The sequence below is a fragment of the Alexandromys fortis genome, unplaced genomic scaffold (genome assembly GCF_014885135.2).
Source record: "Alexandromys fortis isolate MF-2015 unplaced genomic scaffold, M_Fortis_MF-2015_v1.1 scaffold_173, whole genome shotgun sequence".
Lineage (NCBI taxonomy): Eukaryota > Metazoa > Chordata > Mammalia > Rodentia > Cricetidae > Alexandromys > Alexandromys fortis.
This window is the reverse complement of record NW_026068051.1, coordinates 2,284,457-2,301,111: the sequence shown is the minus strand read 5'-3', so window position 1 is coordinate 2,301,111 and position 16,655 is coordinate 2,284,457. Positions and strand designations below refer to the sequence as shown.

The window sequence follows — 16,655 nt, the reverse complement described above, 5'->3', positions numbered from 1 at the left end:
AAAAAAAAAAAAAAAAAGACCCTATCTCAACAAACCCCCCCAGCCAAAGGAACAAGTTCATTTCCACTTTTTGCTTTCCTTTTTAAAAGAACTATTTGAAAATTTCATACAAGTTATACAATGAAATATTCATTTCTACCTCCCCATCTCACTCCTCTAAGTTCCTCTAAACCCCCTCCACACATACTCCTCTCAACTTCATGTCTTTTACAAGTATTTGTTTTACTAAATCTCTAAAGAAAAAAAAGTATCTAGGTTAAACAACACTGTGCTGAAACTGCTCTCTAGGTAAGCTTTGCTTCGACAATAGCTCTTAAGTTTAGTAAGGACTAGATATTTCTCTGAGAAAAAGAAAAAACTCACTGGAAATACAACAAAGACTGGCATCCAGGGACCTAGCAACTCCAATCCTAATAGAAATGCTGAAGGATATAAAACAACTTCTGCACTGTTGAATAGGATCCTCCTAAGTACAATGTGCTTAACCTCCTAGCTTGAAAACACTTAGCATCAATGCAATGCAAACTATGGAGACAACACTGACAGTCTTGTTTCAAATTTGAGACATGGACACAAGAAGACACTGCAAACATGGTTGGGATTAAGGATTTTATCATCCTATTCTTACTCTAACCATGTTTGTCTAAAAGTAAAGGAGTATAAATTCCACACTTTTTACACCATTAACTCTTAAGATACTGGGATAAATCTTAAAAGCTGTGGAATCATTTATTACAACTAGCTTTTTAAAAAATGGTTATGATTTTATGAATTTATGAATTCTGTGCTTGGTTTTCTTTCCTTTGTCCTATACCTAAAAACTCCTGAACTCTATAAAAATATGTTTGTTACTAGGCTGTATGACAGCTTACAGCCATTAGGTATGTAACTAAATAACCATTACAAGTTTGATAGCAACGATTAATTTCAAGCTCATCTGCCAAATACTGGGGAAGAAAGGAGGCTGAAGGCTGAGTTGATCACCAATGATAATCTAGTCAATCATGGCTATATAACTAAATTTTTACAAAAACCAAAAGGGGGTGCTTGAGAGATGCAGTTAAGAGTACACATCACTCTTCCAAAGGACCAGAGTTCAATTCCTAGCACCCACATCTGGTGGCTCATAACTGCCTGTAACAGATCCAATGACTACAGCCTCTGAGAGCACCTATGCGCGCTCCCTCCCTCCCTCCCTCCCTCCCTCCCTCCCTCCCTCCACCTCTACCTATGCCCGCTTGTTTTCTGTCAAATTGACACAAGTTAGTCATTTGCGAAAAAAACCTCAATTGTGAAAATGCCTATATAAGATTTGCCTACAAGGCGAGTCCATAGTGCATTTTCTTAAATGACAACTGATAAAGGTGGGTCCAGTCATTGTGGGTGGTGCAATCCTTGGGCTTGTGGTCCTGGATACTGTAAGAATGCAGGCTAAGCAAGCAGCCAGGAGGGAAGCAGCAAGCCAGTATAAGCAGTACCCCTGCACAGCCTCTGTATCAGATGTTGCCTCCAAGGTTCTTACTCTTACTTCCCCCAGTGATGATCTGTAATGTGGAACCTTAAACTGAAGTAAGCCTTTCCAAGTTGCTTTTGTTCATGTTGTTTTTATCACAGCAATAATAACCCTAAGACAACAGCCACGTAAAAAGCTGATCGTGGCTGCAAATGCCTGTAACTCCAGCACTGGGGACAAAAATAGGCAGTTCCCTTAAGCTCAATAAATCCCTTAAAGCTCACCTAAAAGGCAAGCTTCAGGTTCAGTGAGAGACACTGTCTCAAGACTTCCTGCTCTGCCACCTGTATGTATACAGGTACAGGCGATCACATACTCACATGCATACACTATACACAACAAGAATAAAAATGATGGAACACACCTGCAGCCCCATATATTTGGAAAATTAAAGCAGATTTAATATTGAATATGAGATTAGGACCAATCTGGGCAACATAGGAGACCCCATAACAAAACAAACAAAGGGCTGCAGATTGCAGCAAATTAAATCATAGTCAACTCCCCAAACTGCCTTCTCTAGTTCATAACCATCTCCATTAACAGAAACTCTAAATATTCAAATCATGATTTTCTATTCTAACCTAAACAAGAAAAGATTCTGTAAGTCTACCTTCAAAACAGACAGACTCTCAGGAGGGTTGGCAAGATGGTCAGAAAGAAAAAGCGCTGACTAAGCAAACCTGGTGGCCTAAGCTCCATTTCCAGAACCCAAGTAATGATGGAAGGAGAGAACCAACTCCACAAAGCAGTCCTCTGATTTTCGTATGTAAACATACCACAGCATGACACCAACAAACACACACATATCATACACACACACAATAATAACTGAAATTTAAAAACATTTAAAAATAGTTAAGTATAGAATCTAATAACCTCTCCCTATCTCACTGCTATATGCCATGATCTAAATAATCATTGCCTCCTACCAGGGCTCCCACCTGGGGTACATTAGATCCAGTCTCAAAAAAATGAATGCTGCCAACTTGCCAGTGTAGTAGGCATTTCTATAATCCCAGCCACTTACAAAAGTTAAAGAAAAATGAAAGGGGATAGCAAGTTTGAGGCTTGCCTGGACTGGTAAAGAAAGTTCAAAGTTAGCCTAAGTAATTTATGGAGACTCTATCTAACATAAAAATGAAAAGGTCTGGAGACGTGGCTTAATGGTAGAATGCTTTCCTAGCATATACAAGGCCCTGTGTTCACCTGCTAGCACTGTAAATTTTGAAATGAGGAGAGAAAGGAAGAAGGACCTTATGCATTACTCATCTGCCCAAAACTTCCAAGGATCTCTATCTTACTTAAGGTAAAAATCAAAGACTCACACTATAACCTCCGATGGTGGTTTGAATGAGATAGCTTCCAAAGCATATACAAGTATGAATACTTGAATACTTTGAATACTTGCTCACCAGTTGATGGAACTGTTTGGGAAAGATTAGGAGGTGTGACCTTGTAAGAAAGGGGTATCATATGGGGGTGGGCTCTGAGGCTTCAAAAACCTCTCACCATTCCCATTCTCTCATATAGTGTTTTGTGGATCAAGATATGAGCCTTAAACTGTTCCTGCCTCTAGCTTTTGTTCCACAACCATGAACTCCAACCTCTGAAACTAAGCTCAACTAAACACTTTTCAACAAGTTGCCTTGGTCATGGTTTTTTGCTTCAGCAATAAAAAAGTAACTAACAGACATTCTCAATGCCCCAATAATCCCACTTTGATTCTTACTATTCCACTGTTAATTCTAGTCCAACTAAATGAGCCTTATTGCTTCTCTGACAGAGAAAAACACACTTCCACCTCAGCGTCTTTACTGTACTCTCTTCAGGGAGGTAGGTATCCTTATGAATATAAATCCTTGCTTGAGTTTCACTTTATCTGACAGAATTTCATAGTTATCCCACACATAAGAGAACACTTAGCTGCTTTCTCCCCACCAGCACCTACCTCTTATTCTACTTAATTTCCTTAGAGCACTAATTACCACCTAAAGCATATGCTACTGTCAATAATTTTAAGGGACAGATGGCCAATCATTTTTAGTTCCCATCAGCAAAGTAAGAATGACTGAATAAGCCTTATTTAAATGTAAAACTATTATCACTTTCTCTGAAAAAAAAGAATAGAATATTAATGACATTTGCTATCTTCGTGAAATCCATTAATTCAATTTGCAAAGACTTTTTTTCTGACCAGCAATTTTTGTTATTAGAAAGAAACAAAGTATACCCCAATTTGTACTGAAGTACTAAAATACTATTACAGTAACTTCAAGTAAGTATGGCAGAACCAAAATATAGAAGTTTATTCTGTAGTACTGAACACATGAAAATGCTAAATAGATCTAGTGTACACCTATAATCTCTGCAGGAGCCTGCATGTGCAACAGTGTCAGTGTATCTATGTGGGAGTGTGTAGTATTATAGTGTAAATATAAATAAGTAATTGTCTTTATAGTAGAATTGAGGATTTTTCTTTTTTAAAGTTTTAGTTTACTATTATTAAATTAAGATTATGTATATGAGTATGTGCCTATAAGGGTAGGTGCCCCCACAGAGCAAAATGCCTGATTCTCTGGAGCTGTGAAGTTGTGAACCATTCAAACTGGGAACCAAGACTCAAACTAGGGTCCTCTGGAAGAGTAGCATGCATTCTTAACCACTGAGCTATCTCTTCAGTCCCAGAATCGAGGATTTTCTAGTTCACAAACACAGCAGCAATGAGAGACATAAACTCGGTTTTTTTTTTGTGTGTGTGTGTGTGTTTGTTTTGTTTTGTTTTGTTTGGTCCTTTTGAGACAGGGTTTCTCTGTGTTCTCTGTTTAACAGTCCTAGCTGTCCTGGAATTCACTTTGTAGATCAGACTGGCCTCAAAATCACAGAGCTCCACCTTCCTTTGCCTCCCAAGTGCAGAGATTAAAGGTATGTGCCATCACACCCATCTGAGACATAAACTCTTGAATTTCACTTTATCTGACAGATTTTCCGAGCTATCTTAAAAAGAGCAGCACTTACCTCCGCCCTATCAACATTTCTTCCCTTATTTCACTTTATTTTCTTGTAGAATTATTAGATAATATGAATACTCTTTATTGAGCACAGCACATAAAGGAGTTGAAACATTAATCATTGAATATAAAAATACCAAGAATCCTCTGTGCGCAAGCATCCATCATAGCCATATTTACCACAAACTAAGAGTTAACACTACATCAACAAGAAGAAATAAAATATAAATCTTTAAGTATACCTCTGAGAAACACTTCCTAATTGTATCTGGGACTTTACCATCCACCACATGGAGCATTCTTTCCATTTCTTCCCGTACGACATAGCTCCCAGATTCACTTGAAAAAAGACTAAAAATATCTAAGAGAAAGAAAAATAAGTTAATCTTAGCATACATCAAGTACAGTTAGTAGAAGCAGGAAAAGGAGAGAAAGACATAATTTACTGCATTTTATGAGTACAACTTATTACTATTGTTGTCATTTTCATTATCCTCTTCCTCCTGCTCTTCTTTTTGAGAGAGTCTTGCTCTGCAGTCTTGGCTGGGTTAGTACTATGTAGCCCAGGCTGGTCTTGAATTTATAATACTCCTGCCTCAGCCTCCTGAGAGCTATAACTACAAGTGTGTGCCACCATGCCTGTCTATATAAATTACTGTTCAAAATAATTGTGTTGTTTTTTTCATATATGTGATTAATACCAAGTCCTAGCAAAGACTGGAAGAAACAGGATCAAACCACCACCTGGCCTCATTCACATATTATAAAAGATCCTGGCCTGGGGTGGTGGCACATGCCTTTAATCCCAGCACTGTGGAGGCAAAGACAAAAAAAAAAAAAATCAAACAAGCAAAAAATAAAAAAAGAAAGAAAATGGGGCCAGGTGGTGGTTCCAGGACAATCAGGACTGTTACACAAAGAAACCCTGTCCCAAGAAAATGTTAATGAGTATACAAATAAATGTAACCATTCTGGATTTGCCAAAATCTAGAAAAAGTAAAGATATAAGTCAGAAACTCTAATTCTAAACAATCCCATTTTAACTTTTAGAAATGTTGATACTTGTGCACAAAATGCAGTATGTTCACTCAACTATTGTTTGTAAGAGCAAAAATTAGGAACAAAATAAACATTTACTGAGAAAACAAACTGAGATGTATGAGTACAGATAATGTAATACCATATAGCAGTTAAACAGAATAGGTACTTCAAGATGAATAAGCATTAAATAAAATGATATTCAGAAAAAAGGCCAAACTCTTGAAGATATGCTTACAGATATAAATATAAGGCATAAAAATGTTCAAAAGGTGAAAGAGGTCATTACATTTTTGAGAGCACTCATCTCTAAGAAAGGCAGCAATACTGGGATTTTGAAAAGATGTAAGAATTATTCATCACATTTCCTTTTTGTTCTTAGAGATGGGGTGTCATGCCAGCAGGGTGCCACACACCTTTAGTCAGCACTTGGGAGGGAGAGGAGGTGGATCTCTTAATTTGAGGCCAGCCTAGCCTACAGAGTGAGTTCCAGGACAGGTAGGGATTCACAGAGAAACCTGTCTCAAAAAAACCCCAAACAACCAACAAAACAAAACAAAACAAAAAAGTCAGGGTATCTTACAGCCTTCCAACTTGCTTTGTAGCTGAGGATAACCCTGGAGTATTGCTGATCCTCTTGCCTCTATCTCTCAAGTGCTGGGATCATAGGGATGTGCTGTCAAACAGAGCAAACTGTTTCCTTTCTTAAAAAAGACATCAAGATATGTAACGCAGATGACAGAATTCCTACCCCTCCACCCCCCAAGATAGGGTCTCTCTCTGTAACAGCTCTGGCTGTCCTAGAACTATCTCTTGTTGATTTGCCTGTCTCTGCCTCCCAGGTGCTGGGATTAAAGGCATGAGCCACCACTGCCTGACTCAAATGTGTTTTAAATATATGAATATATGTTTTAAAGATATTTACATGTATGTGTGTGTGTGCGCGTGCGTGCATATATGGGATATACCTACAAGAGGACAGAAGAGGATGTCAGATCCTCTAGGACTGAAGTTACAGGCGGTCATGAGACTCATGACATGGGTGCTGGAACCAAATTCACGTCCTTTGGAAGAGTAATACAAGCTCTTAACTGCTGAACCAACTCTCCAACCCCTCAGTAAAATATTTGTAAGCCTTATCTATGTTTTTAGCATGGATCAGTCATCACTTGACTTCCTTTCCTTGTAAAGTAAGGCTAGATTGTACAGAAATTTGCATTTTGTTTATCCATCCAGATAGGCCCTGAGTTTAATTCCCAGCACCAAAAATAAGTGAATAAAAACAAAAGCGAAAGTGGCTGCACTATCATTTTATACTCCCCAAAGCAAAGGACAGCTGCTGTGGAATATATTTTAAGATGTGTTACAGTCGTTTATGCTGTGGAACATTTGTTTTAATGATGTAAAGATGTGTTGCATTCTTTTATGTTGCATCTGTTTAACTCTTATAAAACTGTGATACTGTGCCTGTCTAAAAAAGCCTGATTGGTCTAATAAAAAACTGAGCAGCTAATAGCAAGGGAGGAGAAAGGATAGGCAGGGCTGGCAGGCAGAGAGAATGATAAGTAAGAAGAGAAATCTGGGAAGAAAGGACGAAGGAGCGAGAGAACAAGGAGAGGGCAACAGGGGCCAGACACCCAACCACAGAACCAGCTAAGCAGTAAAGGTGAAAATAAGATATACAGAAGAAAATGAAAAAGTCTAGAAGCAAAAGGTAGATGGGATAATTTAAGTTAAGGAAAGCTAGCTAGAAATAACCCAAGCTAAGCCTGTGTGTGTATTTATTTGGGAGTTGGGTGGTGGGCCCCACAAAAAGAACAAAGAGTAAAAACAACCAACAACAGACTGCAATTTTTATAGACGTTGACACTGTTATTATATTTTAAAATGTGATGTAGTATCTCAGTGGTTTTAGTTGACTTTGATGACTAGCTACACTGAACAGTTTTGAAGTGCTTATTTATTGGTCAGCTGTGTGTCTTTGGAGAAATAGCCATTACATTCTTTGCCTTTCAGATTTTTCAGTAAATTATTCTGCACATAGGATATTATAACCTAAGATAAAGAACTTACATTTTGCTTTCTCTTCATCTTTGCCTCTTGTAAGGAGAACAAGTCCAACTATTAAGTTATTGAAGTGTAGCCCTTTGGATGTTCCACCAAAAGAACAGTAAATCACCTGAAGAAAAAAAAAACGTGAGAAAGCCAACCTTAGAGATGCTGCAGTTATCAAGGACAGGAGGTGTCATCATCCTTAACTAAACCTTGTCTCCATCTTCAGACAAGGCTCTGATTAGTTTTAGTGAAATGATAATGATTCTTCTTCTGTACCTTATTACAACACTCAGCTGATATGCCCACCTACTCTAACCACGCACACATTACAGGATGACACAACTGACCACTTATTTTGTTTTGGATCCTTATCAAGGTCCAAAAGGTGGGAGTGGGGGGAGGGAGATGACTTCCTTTAAAGCAGCAATAATTTGATAAAGAATTTATGCAGTTATAGAGTATCCTTTAACTTCGACTACACTTATACATTTATTATTGTGATTACAAAGAACAACATTCCCTAATTTTCAGAATTCTAAAGAAATCACAAAAAATTAACAGAAATTTATTACATTATTTATAATAGAATAAAAACTAGACATAAAAGGAACTTATTCAAAATTATTACAAATTACTTATTCATTATTAAAATTTTTTACTCAAAAATTATGTATGGGGGTTGGAGAGATGGCTCAGAGGTTAAGAGCACTAGCTGCTCTTCCAGAGGTCCTGAGTTCAATTCCCAGCATCCACATAGTGGCTCACAACCACCAATTATAATGAGATCTGGTGCCCTCTTCTTTGTTGAAGTAATACAGAACACTGCATACATGATAGATAGATAGATAGATAGATAGATAGATAGATAGATAGATAGATAGATAGACAGACAGACAGACAGACCGACCGACCGACCGACCGACCGACCGACCGACCGACCGACCGACCGACCGACCTTTTAAAAATTATGGCTGGGCAGTGATGGTGCACACCTTTAATCCCAGTACTCGAGAGGCAGAGGCAGACAGATCTCTGTGAGTTTGAGGAGGCCAGCCTGGTCTAAAAGAGCTAGTTCCAGGACAGCTAGAACTGTTACTCAGAGAAACCCTGTCTCAAAAAAACCAAAGTACATGCAGACAGACAGACAGACAGACAGACAGACAGACAGACAGACAGACAGACAGACACATATACACAGTATAAGCTAGTGAGACAACTCAGTGTTTAAGGGAGCTCACCCCTAAGTCTGACATCCTGAATTCAATCCCTTAAACCCACAAGATAAAATGAAAGAAACAACTTTTGCAAGTTTTCTTGATCTTCACCATGTACATCATGGCATGGACACACATGTAAAATAAACAAGGGCTAGGCATAGTATTGCATGTCTATAATCCAAAATGATCAGCAAACAGAGGCCAGAACATCTTTATGAGTTTCAAGGCTAGCCTGGTCTATATAGTGAGTTCTAGGTCAACCAGAGCTACACAGTGAGACACTGTCTCAAAACAAAATAAAAGGTCGCCGGGCAGTGGTGGCGCACGCCTTTAATCCCAGCACTCGGGAGGCAGAGACAGGTGGATCTCTGTGAGTTCGAGACCAACCTGGTCTACAGAGCTAGTTCCAGGACAGGCTCCAAAGCCACAGAGAAACCTTGTCTCGAAAAACCAAAAAAAATTAAAAAAAAAATAAAAGGTGCATAAAATGGCTTGGTGGTACAGGCCTATAATCTCAGGTATTTGGGATATAAATTCATGGCTATTGCTTCAGAAAATACTTTTCCTGAGTAAACTTTAATATACCTTTTAAAGCACCTGACTAAAAGTCAGCAGGACTTGGTTGGGGGATATATTTTAGTTGATAAAGCATGTTTTGGCATGTGCAAGGCTCTGGGCTCAATCCCTAATCTTGAAGGAAAACAAAAGTAAATAGTCAGTGGCATCAAGTTAATGTCTTCAGAACTTAAACTTTATGTAATATTCATAAGAACAAATACTTTCCATTTAAAATTTGGGTGAACATGTGGTCCATCAATTCATTTTTATCTACAAAAACATTTTCTAGGCAAACAATCTTTAGCAAATACTTTTTCTTTTGCAAATATTATTCTATTAAATTCAGTTTCTCAGGCAAATTTGGCAGATCTGAATTTCTTAATGAAGAAATGATTTTTCCAGGAAATATCTAATCAATAGTAAGTTTTGGGTGGACATAGTTGTGTGAGGGAACCTAGGGGAAAACCAAACACTGTTATTCCACTAAAGGAACAAACAATAAAATAATGCCTAATGACATTCTGCTACCTATATATCAGGGTCCTCACTGAGCCATCATTAGAGAAGCCTCTTCCTACAGAAGATAAAAACTACAAAGACACACAACTGAAAAATGAGCAGAGATTGAGAGATCTTGTAACATTCAATCCTAAATGGGATGTATTCATCAAATCCTTCCCCTCATGGCTCAGGGAATTCTGCAAAAGAGGAGGCTGGAAAGATTGTAAGAGCCAGAGGGGATGGATGATAAGAAGAAAACAGTATCTTCCAGACAAAACAGGACTTGTGGTAGTTTGAATGTAATTGGCCCCTATAATTTCATAGGAAGTGGCACTATTAGAAGAAGGGATAGCTTTGTTGGTAAGGCCTTGTTGGAAGACATATGTCACTGTGGAGGGCAGGTTTTGACCAAAAAAAGACAGAGGACTAGCTGGGAGGCAGAAAGGGATCAGTAAGAACAGCAGGGGATAAGAGAGGATAATGGGGAATGAATGATCAAAATACATACATTATATATGTATACAAAATTTAAGAACAAAATCTATTATTGCATATAGTTAATATACACTAATAAAACTATTAAAAATAAACATACAAACCTAATGAGAAAATGCACCATGCTAACTTGATGAATTAGCCAGTTGGTGGGACAAACGTCTTTAATCCCAGCACTTGGGAGGCACAGGCAGGTGGATCTCTGAGTTCGAGGCCAGCCTGGTCTACAAAGCGACTTCCAGGATGGCTAGTGTTACACGAAGAAACTCTGTCCCCACCAAAAAAAGAAAAGAAAAGAAAAAGAAAAAAGAAAAGCTAACTTAATGAATTTAGTGTTACCTACAAGATACTTCTGGGCTTGTCTGAGGGAATATTTCCAAAGAGGTCTAACTGAACAGGGAAGAGCCACCCTGGAGGCTCTACAAACTAGAGACTGGTAATTATAGAAAGACAAAGGAAAACTGAGCACCAGTTTTCACGTCTCTCTGCCTACTGACTGGAGACACAATGTGAATGGCGCTCTCATATTCCTGCTACCATGTTTTCTCCACCCTAATGACCAGGACTTCCTCCAATTATAAAACCAAGATAAAACCTCTCCTTAAGTTGCTTCTTATCAAGTCACATCAGCATAAAAGTAACTAATACTGTCACTAATGGCAAACAGTTCAAGGATATTAAATGAATACCTTACTGTCCTTCAAATATATGGCTTCATAAGAGCTTAGTATTTGTTCCAAGGAATTATTACAAAATCAGTCTTGACCTTCAAAAAGTAGATGGGAAGGGGAATATGCAATGAAAATTAGTAGTAGGAATTTTGCTTCAGCTAAAACAACAAAACTTTTACTTCCTTCCTTTCTTCCTTCTTTCTTTCCACCGCCCCACCAAAACCCTTTTTAATAGATAGCATCAGTAAAAAGAAGTTGCTACTGGTTTCTCTGGGATATAAAACAAAAGGATCTCAAACACATTTAAATGAGGAATTCCAATATCCAAAACAATGTCTTAAGTATTCCAATCTCGACCCAATGAGAATCAGGAACCAAAGGAACTTTGGCTGGACAACAGCAAACTATACTGCATATGGTTCCAACTGTCTTATTATACCAAAAGGCATATACCTTACAGAAAACACAGGTTATCAAACCATGAAGTTCAGATGTGGACTAAGTTATAAAAAAATACATAAAACTTAATACATGCACACCCAGCACATGCATATGCGCACATACACACGCACACGCACAAGTAAAATAAAAATAGTAGTAGTTGTAGTAATAAAAGACCTCTGAAATTTTGGTATGGTAGCGTATGCCTGAATCCCAGCACTCTGAAAATAAAGGATCAGTGGTAGTTCAAGATCACTCCTTGTTACATAGTAAGTCTGAGGCCTTGTTTCAAACAACTAAAAGCTAGCCAACTGCTACCACCATACAAACAAACTCCCACAGATACATATTATCTTCTTCATCCCATTAATAATGCTTCCAGTTCCAAAGGAAAATTAGGTTACTTTCTTAAGTTTCCACACGCCCAAGACAGAAAAACACCTCACCTAATAGCATACAATTCCCCTACCTTCTCTCTCGGTGCCAGGATGAGAAACTGGGAGGTTTTGCCAATAAGGCAACCTGCTCTAATTACTAAGCCACGCCCTTAGTACTCTTATTTTCTTAAATGTAAAATTCGTTGTAAGCAAGAGCCATATAGTCAAAGAATGTCCCATTTAAGCAAGTATTAAACAAACTACGGCACACTGTAATTATTACCTTGACCTGTCCTTGCAAAGTAAAAGGCAGGCAAGTTCAGACCAAGTTTTGTTTTTTTTTTTTTAAATCGATACCAGCTCATACTGTAACCTAGAATCTTCAGTACCCTGTACTGACCTACACACTGTTATCACTCAACTATTAAATAAATATGGGAAAGAGGAAAAGCAAAACTTGATAAACCCTATGAGAGTATTAAACATTGTTATCAAAAGTTTCACTTTGCTAAATCAAGGGCAATGCTAATGCTTCACTCATCACAAAACAAAAAATAGTAAGTATCTTCAGTATTAGTATTGGAATAATTTTTTCACAATAAATTTTCAAAATCATCTGAAGAATATCTCAAACTGATATTTAAGCAAATGACTAAGAATACAAGGCTACACAAATCTACCAATGGTGCTAACTTAAGCATTTCTCTAATTCTAAAAGAAATAATTTCACATAGGGTAAGAAGTGATAAACTTGAATCTCTTAAACATCCAGATTTCTAGAATTCCAGACACATTCTACATGTAACTTCCATGAACTAGGATCTAGGAATCTTTAGAAGGTATTATGTAGTTTATCACATTACAGTCCCAAGAGAATGGGACAAATTCCCATTTCTTTTTTTTTTAAATCTATTTATTTATTATGTATACAGTATTCTTGGTATTCTGTCTGCATGTATGCCTGCAGGCCAGAAGAGGGCACCAGACCTCATTACAGATGGTTGTGAGCCACCATGTGGTTGCTGGGAACTGACCTTAGGAAGGGCAGGCAGCATTCTTAACCACTGAGCCATCTCTCCAGCCCCCCAAATTTCCATTTCTTCCTGACCTCTTCTGTTTTCCTTCCCCCTATATCTCCTCCTTGGATACAGACAAATTCAAGAAGTGTGTGGCACAGTAGGCATCTCTGACAGGACTGGAAATAGGAGCTCCAGAGAAAAGGAAATTCATGTGAACACTAAGGGGAGGAAGAAGCAGGAAAACTGTTCTTTGTAACTTCTAGGTCTGCCTAACCCTAAAAGACAAACCAGTCTGACCTAAAATTGAGTCTAAGACTAGTCACTGTAGGATAAATCCAAACAGGGCTGTACAGGCTTTAAAAAGGTAACTGACATTGTAAAATAAGCAAGAGAAGACAAGTACAAAGCTTTATCCTAAGTCCACTGTCATCATGATCTGTTACATCTCAAGACTCAGAGACTCTGAACATTACAAATGTCTAGACTGTAATCCAAAATTCCTCAATATAGAAGACCAAGAAAATATTTACTCAATTAGAAAATAACAACCAGTAAGTATCAAACTGTGACACAAATACTATAGGTATTAGACAAGAACTTTAAAAAAGAGCATATCATAAAATTTAATTTTATGATATTTTTATTATAAAAATGCACAAAGAAATAAATTACTCTCGAAATAAAAAAAGACAGAAAGTATCATATAAAGATATAAAGGGTCATACAGAAATCTTACAATATAAATAAAATATCTACGACCAAGCTTAAATCTAGTAATTTAGATTTCCCAATCACCTAATTTTAATGGTGGCCAGACCTTGTAATAGCCAATTATTTATTTATTTGTTTATTTTTGTGTGCATTGGTGTTTTCCCATGGATGTCAGATCCCCTGGAACTAGAATTACAGACAGTTGTTAGCTGCCAGGTGGGTGCTGGGAACTGAATGCTGGTTGGTGCTCTTAACCACCGAGCCATCTCTCCAGCCCCATTTAGTTTTTAAATTTTATTTACTTTTATTTTTTATGGTTATAGCCAATTATTAACACAGTGCTATCTATTTTAACCACATGGCTTTTTTCATAGCTCTACTTGATAATCACTAGAAAAGAAATTATGCTTCAACTTTGCCAAAACTTTAAAAAATGATTTATTTCTATGTGCATGGGTTTTTCATCTGTATATATTCTGTGCAATAAGGTACCGTGGAGGTCAGAAAAGTGCCCTAATATCAGATCGCTGAGTTGAGTTCCAGACACTTATGAACTCTCAGATTAGTCCTGGAAATCAAGCCTGGATTCCCTGGAAAGGCAGTCAATGCTCTTAACCAATGAGCCACCTTTTTAGCCCCATATTTTTTTTCCTTTCCTGGCCTAGAACTTACTATGTTTTCAGGATGGTGTCTAACTAAGAAAAATCTGTCTGCCTCTGCCTTCCAAGTGCTGGGATTAAAGGCTGTGCTGGTTAATTTTTACATCAACTTGACACAAGCTAGAGTTATCTGAGAGGAGGGAACCTCAATTGAGAAAAATGTTTCCATAAAATCTCAGGCTGCGCCAGGGAGTGGTGGCATGTGCCTTTAATCCCAACACGTGGGAGGCAGAGGCAGGCGGAACTCCATGAGAGTTCATGACCAGCCTGGTCTAGATCTGGGACTTGCTCCAAAGTTACAAAGAAACTGTAGTCTTGGAGCCTGTCCTGGAACTCGCTCTGTAGACCAGGCTGGCCTTGAACTTACAGAGACCTGCCTGCCTCAGTCTCCCCAGTGCTGACTATTTTCTTAATTAGTGATTGATGCAGAAGGGCCCAGCCATTGTGGGTGGTGCCATCCCTGGGCTGGTAGTAGTGGATTCTCTAAGAAGCTAAAATTACAAAACTCTTAGGGAATACATGAGTAAATCTTTGCAATCTTAGGTAAAGCACTGGTTTCTTAAAAAGAAAAGGAACAGCACAAGTGATAAATAGACTTTGCCAAATTTAAGTTTGTGACTCAAAAGGCACCAGGAAGTAATGAGAAACCATAAAGAGTGGGAGAAACTGTCTGCAAGCCACATATCTTATAAAAGGGGCTATATCTAATCTTAAAATTCAATAAAAAGACAACCCAATTTAAAAAGAGACGTTAGGTAAATAAGAATGTGTACATAGATGTTTATATACAATCCAAGGAGATATAATACTGTAATTTAAATTGTTCCTAGCAACATGAAACAGTTCTGACTGACTTTAAGTACAGGAGCAGAGAGGGGGGAAAAAAAAGGCTGAAGTCTTTGAATTTGAAAGCATTTTCTATAAATCACTATGACGACCTTCATTATTTTATTTTTTGAGACAGGGCCTCACTGTGTAGGCCTGGTTGGCCTTGTTACAAAGATTCACTTGCCTCTGCCTGTCTAGTGCACCAGCATACCCGGGCTATGTCCCTTTTTCTAATTGGTAGATAATATCAAAGTATTAAATTGCTTGTTATATCTTGAAATAAAAAATAAATTCAACATTTTTGTACTATAACAGCACTTAAGATAAACTTATTAAGGGAAAACAAGAATATGAGAAATAGCCAGGCAGCAGTGGTGAACACCTTTAATCCCAGTACTTGGGAGGCAGAAGCAGGAGGATCTCTGTGAGTTCGAGGCCAGCTTGGTCTACAGAATGAGTTCCAGGACAGGCTCCAAAGCTACACAGAGAAACCCTGTTTCGGGGGGGAGGGGGATAAAAAATAAAAACTTGCTAAAAACAATAAAAAAAATACAGAATTAGGGCTCATATTTAATATTAAGCTTAAAATTTCTATCATAATCTTGTTTTATAAATTTTACTCTTAGTCATACTCAGAATTACAATACATCTGTGCATGTTACTACAAAATAATAAACATTATTTTTAGAAAAAGAATGCTTTCAAACTCAGCATATTTTATTTAAAGATTTTGGTATAATTTAAATAAGAATTTAAGTTCCAATAAGCTTCTATTTCACTTACAGGTTTAATTTTACAGACTCAACTCCATTCAATAAAAATTTATAAAACATACAACATGTGGCTCACACATGTTGCATGCTGTGAGCCACATGCAATTGAACCCAGGTCCTTTTGAAGAATATCAGTGCTCTTAACTGCTGAGCCATCATCTCTCCAGCACCCTATTTTAATTCTTTTTCTGTTATTAAATGTTTTGTTTTGAGACAGGGTCTGTCATATAGATCAGACTGGCTTCCAACTCATGGTATAACTGAGGCTTGCCTTGAACTCCTTATCCTCATGCCTTCATTACCTAAACGCTTGGTTTATAAGCTTCAGCTTACCTCCCTGTGTTCTCTCTATTTGCTTTTAAATTTTGCAGGAGTGTCTTCTTAAAAGATTTCATCTTGGGACTGGAGAGATGGCTCAGTGATTAATGGCACTGCCTATTCTTCCAGAGGATCCAGGTTCAATTCGCAGGACCCAGAAGGCAGTTTACAACTCTCTGTAACCCTGGTTCCAGGGGATCTGATACCTTTACAACCAGTTCATATGAAGTTTAAAAATTTAAAACAAGATTTCATCTTCCTCACAGTTATTTTTCTTGCTGAGTAGGAAACAGGTCCTAGTTTAGATGTGCTGTATTCTTAAAGTTTGAATGGGAACACTGAAGACCCACAGGTTTGCATTTTTGATTTTGCAACTGATATATAATTATAGACTGTTAATATGATTTCCTCCTTATTTTTTTGTTGCTTGTATTTATTTATTTATTTATTTATTTATTTATTTATTTATT

General features: G+C 37.6%; 1 protein-coding gene across 1 annotated transcript in view; it reads right to left on the bottom strand.

Annotated features, from left to right (window-relative positions):
* Nucleotides 1-16,655, bottom strand: part of Usp32 (ubiquitin specific peptidase 32) — a 131,118-nt gene that overhangs the window by 78,166 nt on the left and 36,297 nt on the right. The window contains exons 3-4 of the mRNA XM_050119575.1: nucleotides 7,636-7,741; nucleotides 4,712-4,885 (exon numbers count right to left, since the gene is read on the bottom strand). Of these exons, the coding sequence (XP_049975532.1) occupies nucleotides 4,712-4,885; nucleotides 7,636-7,741 (280 nt within the window). The remainder of the gene's footprint in view (nucleotides 1-4,711; nucleotides 4,886-7,635; nucleotides 7,742-16,655) is intronic.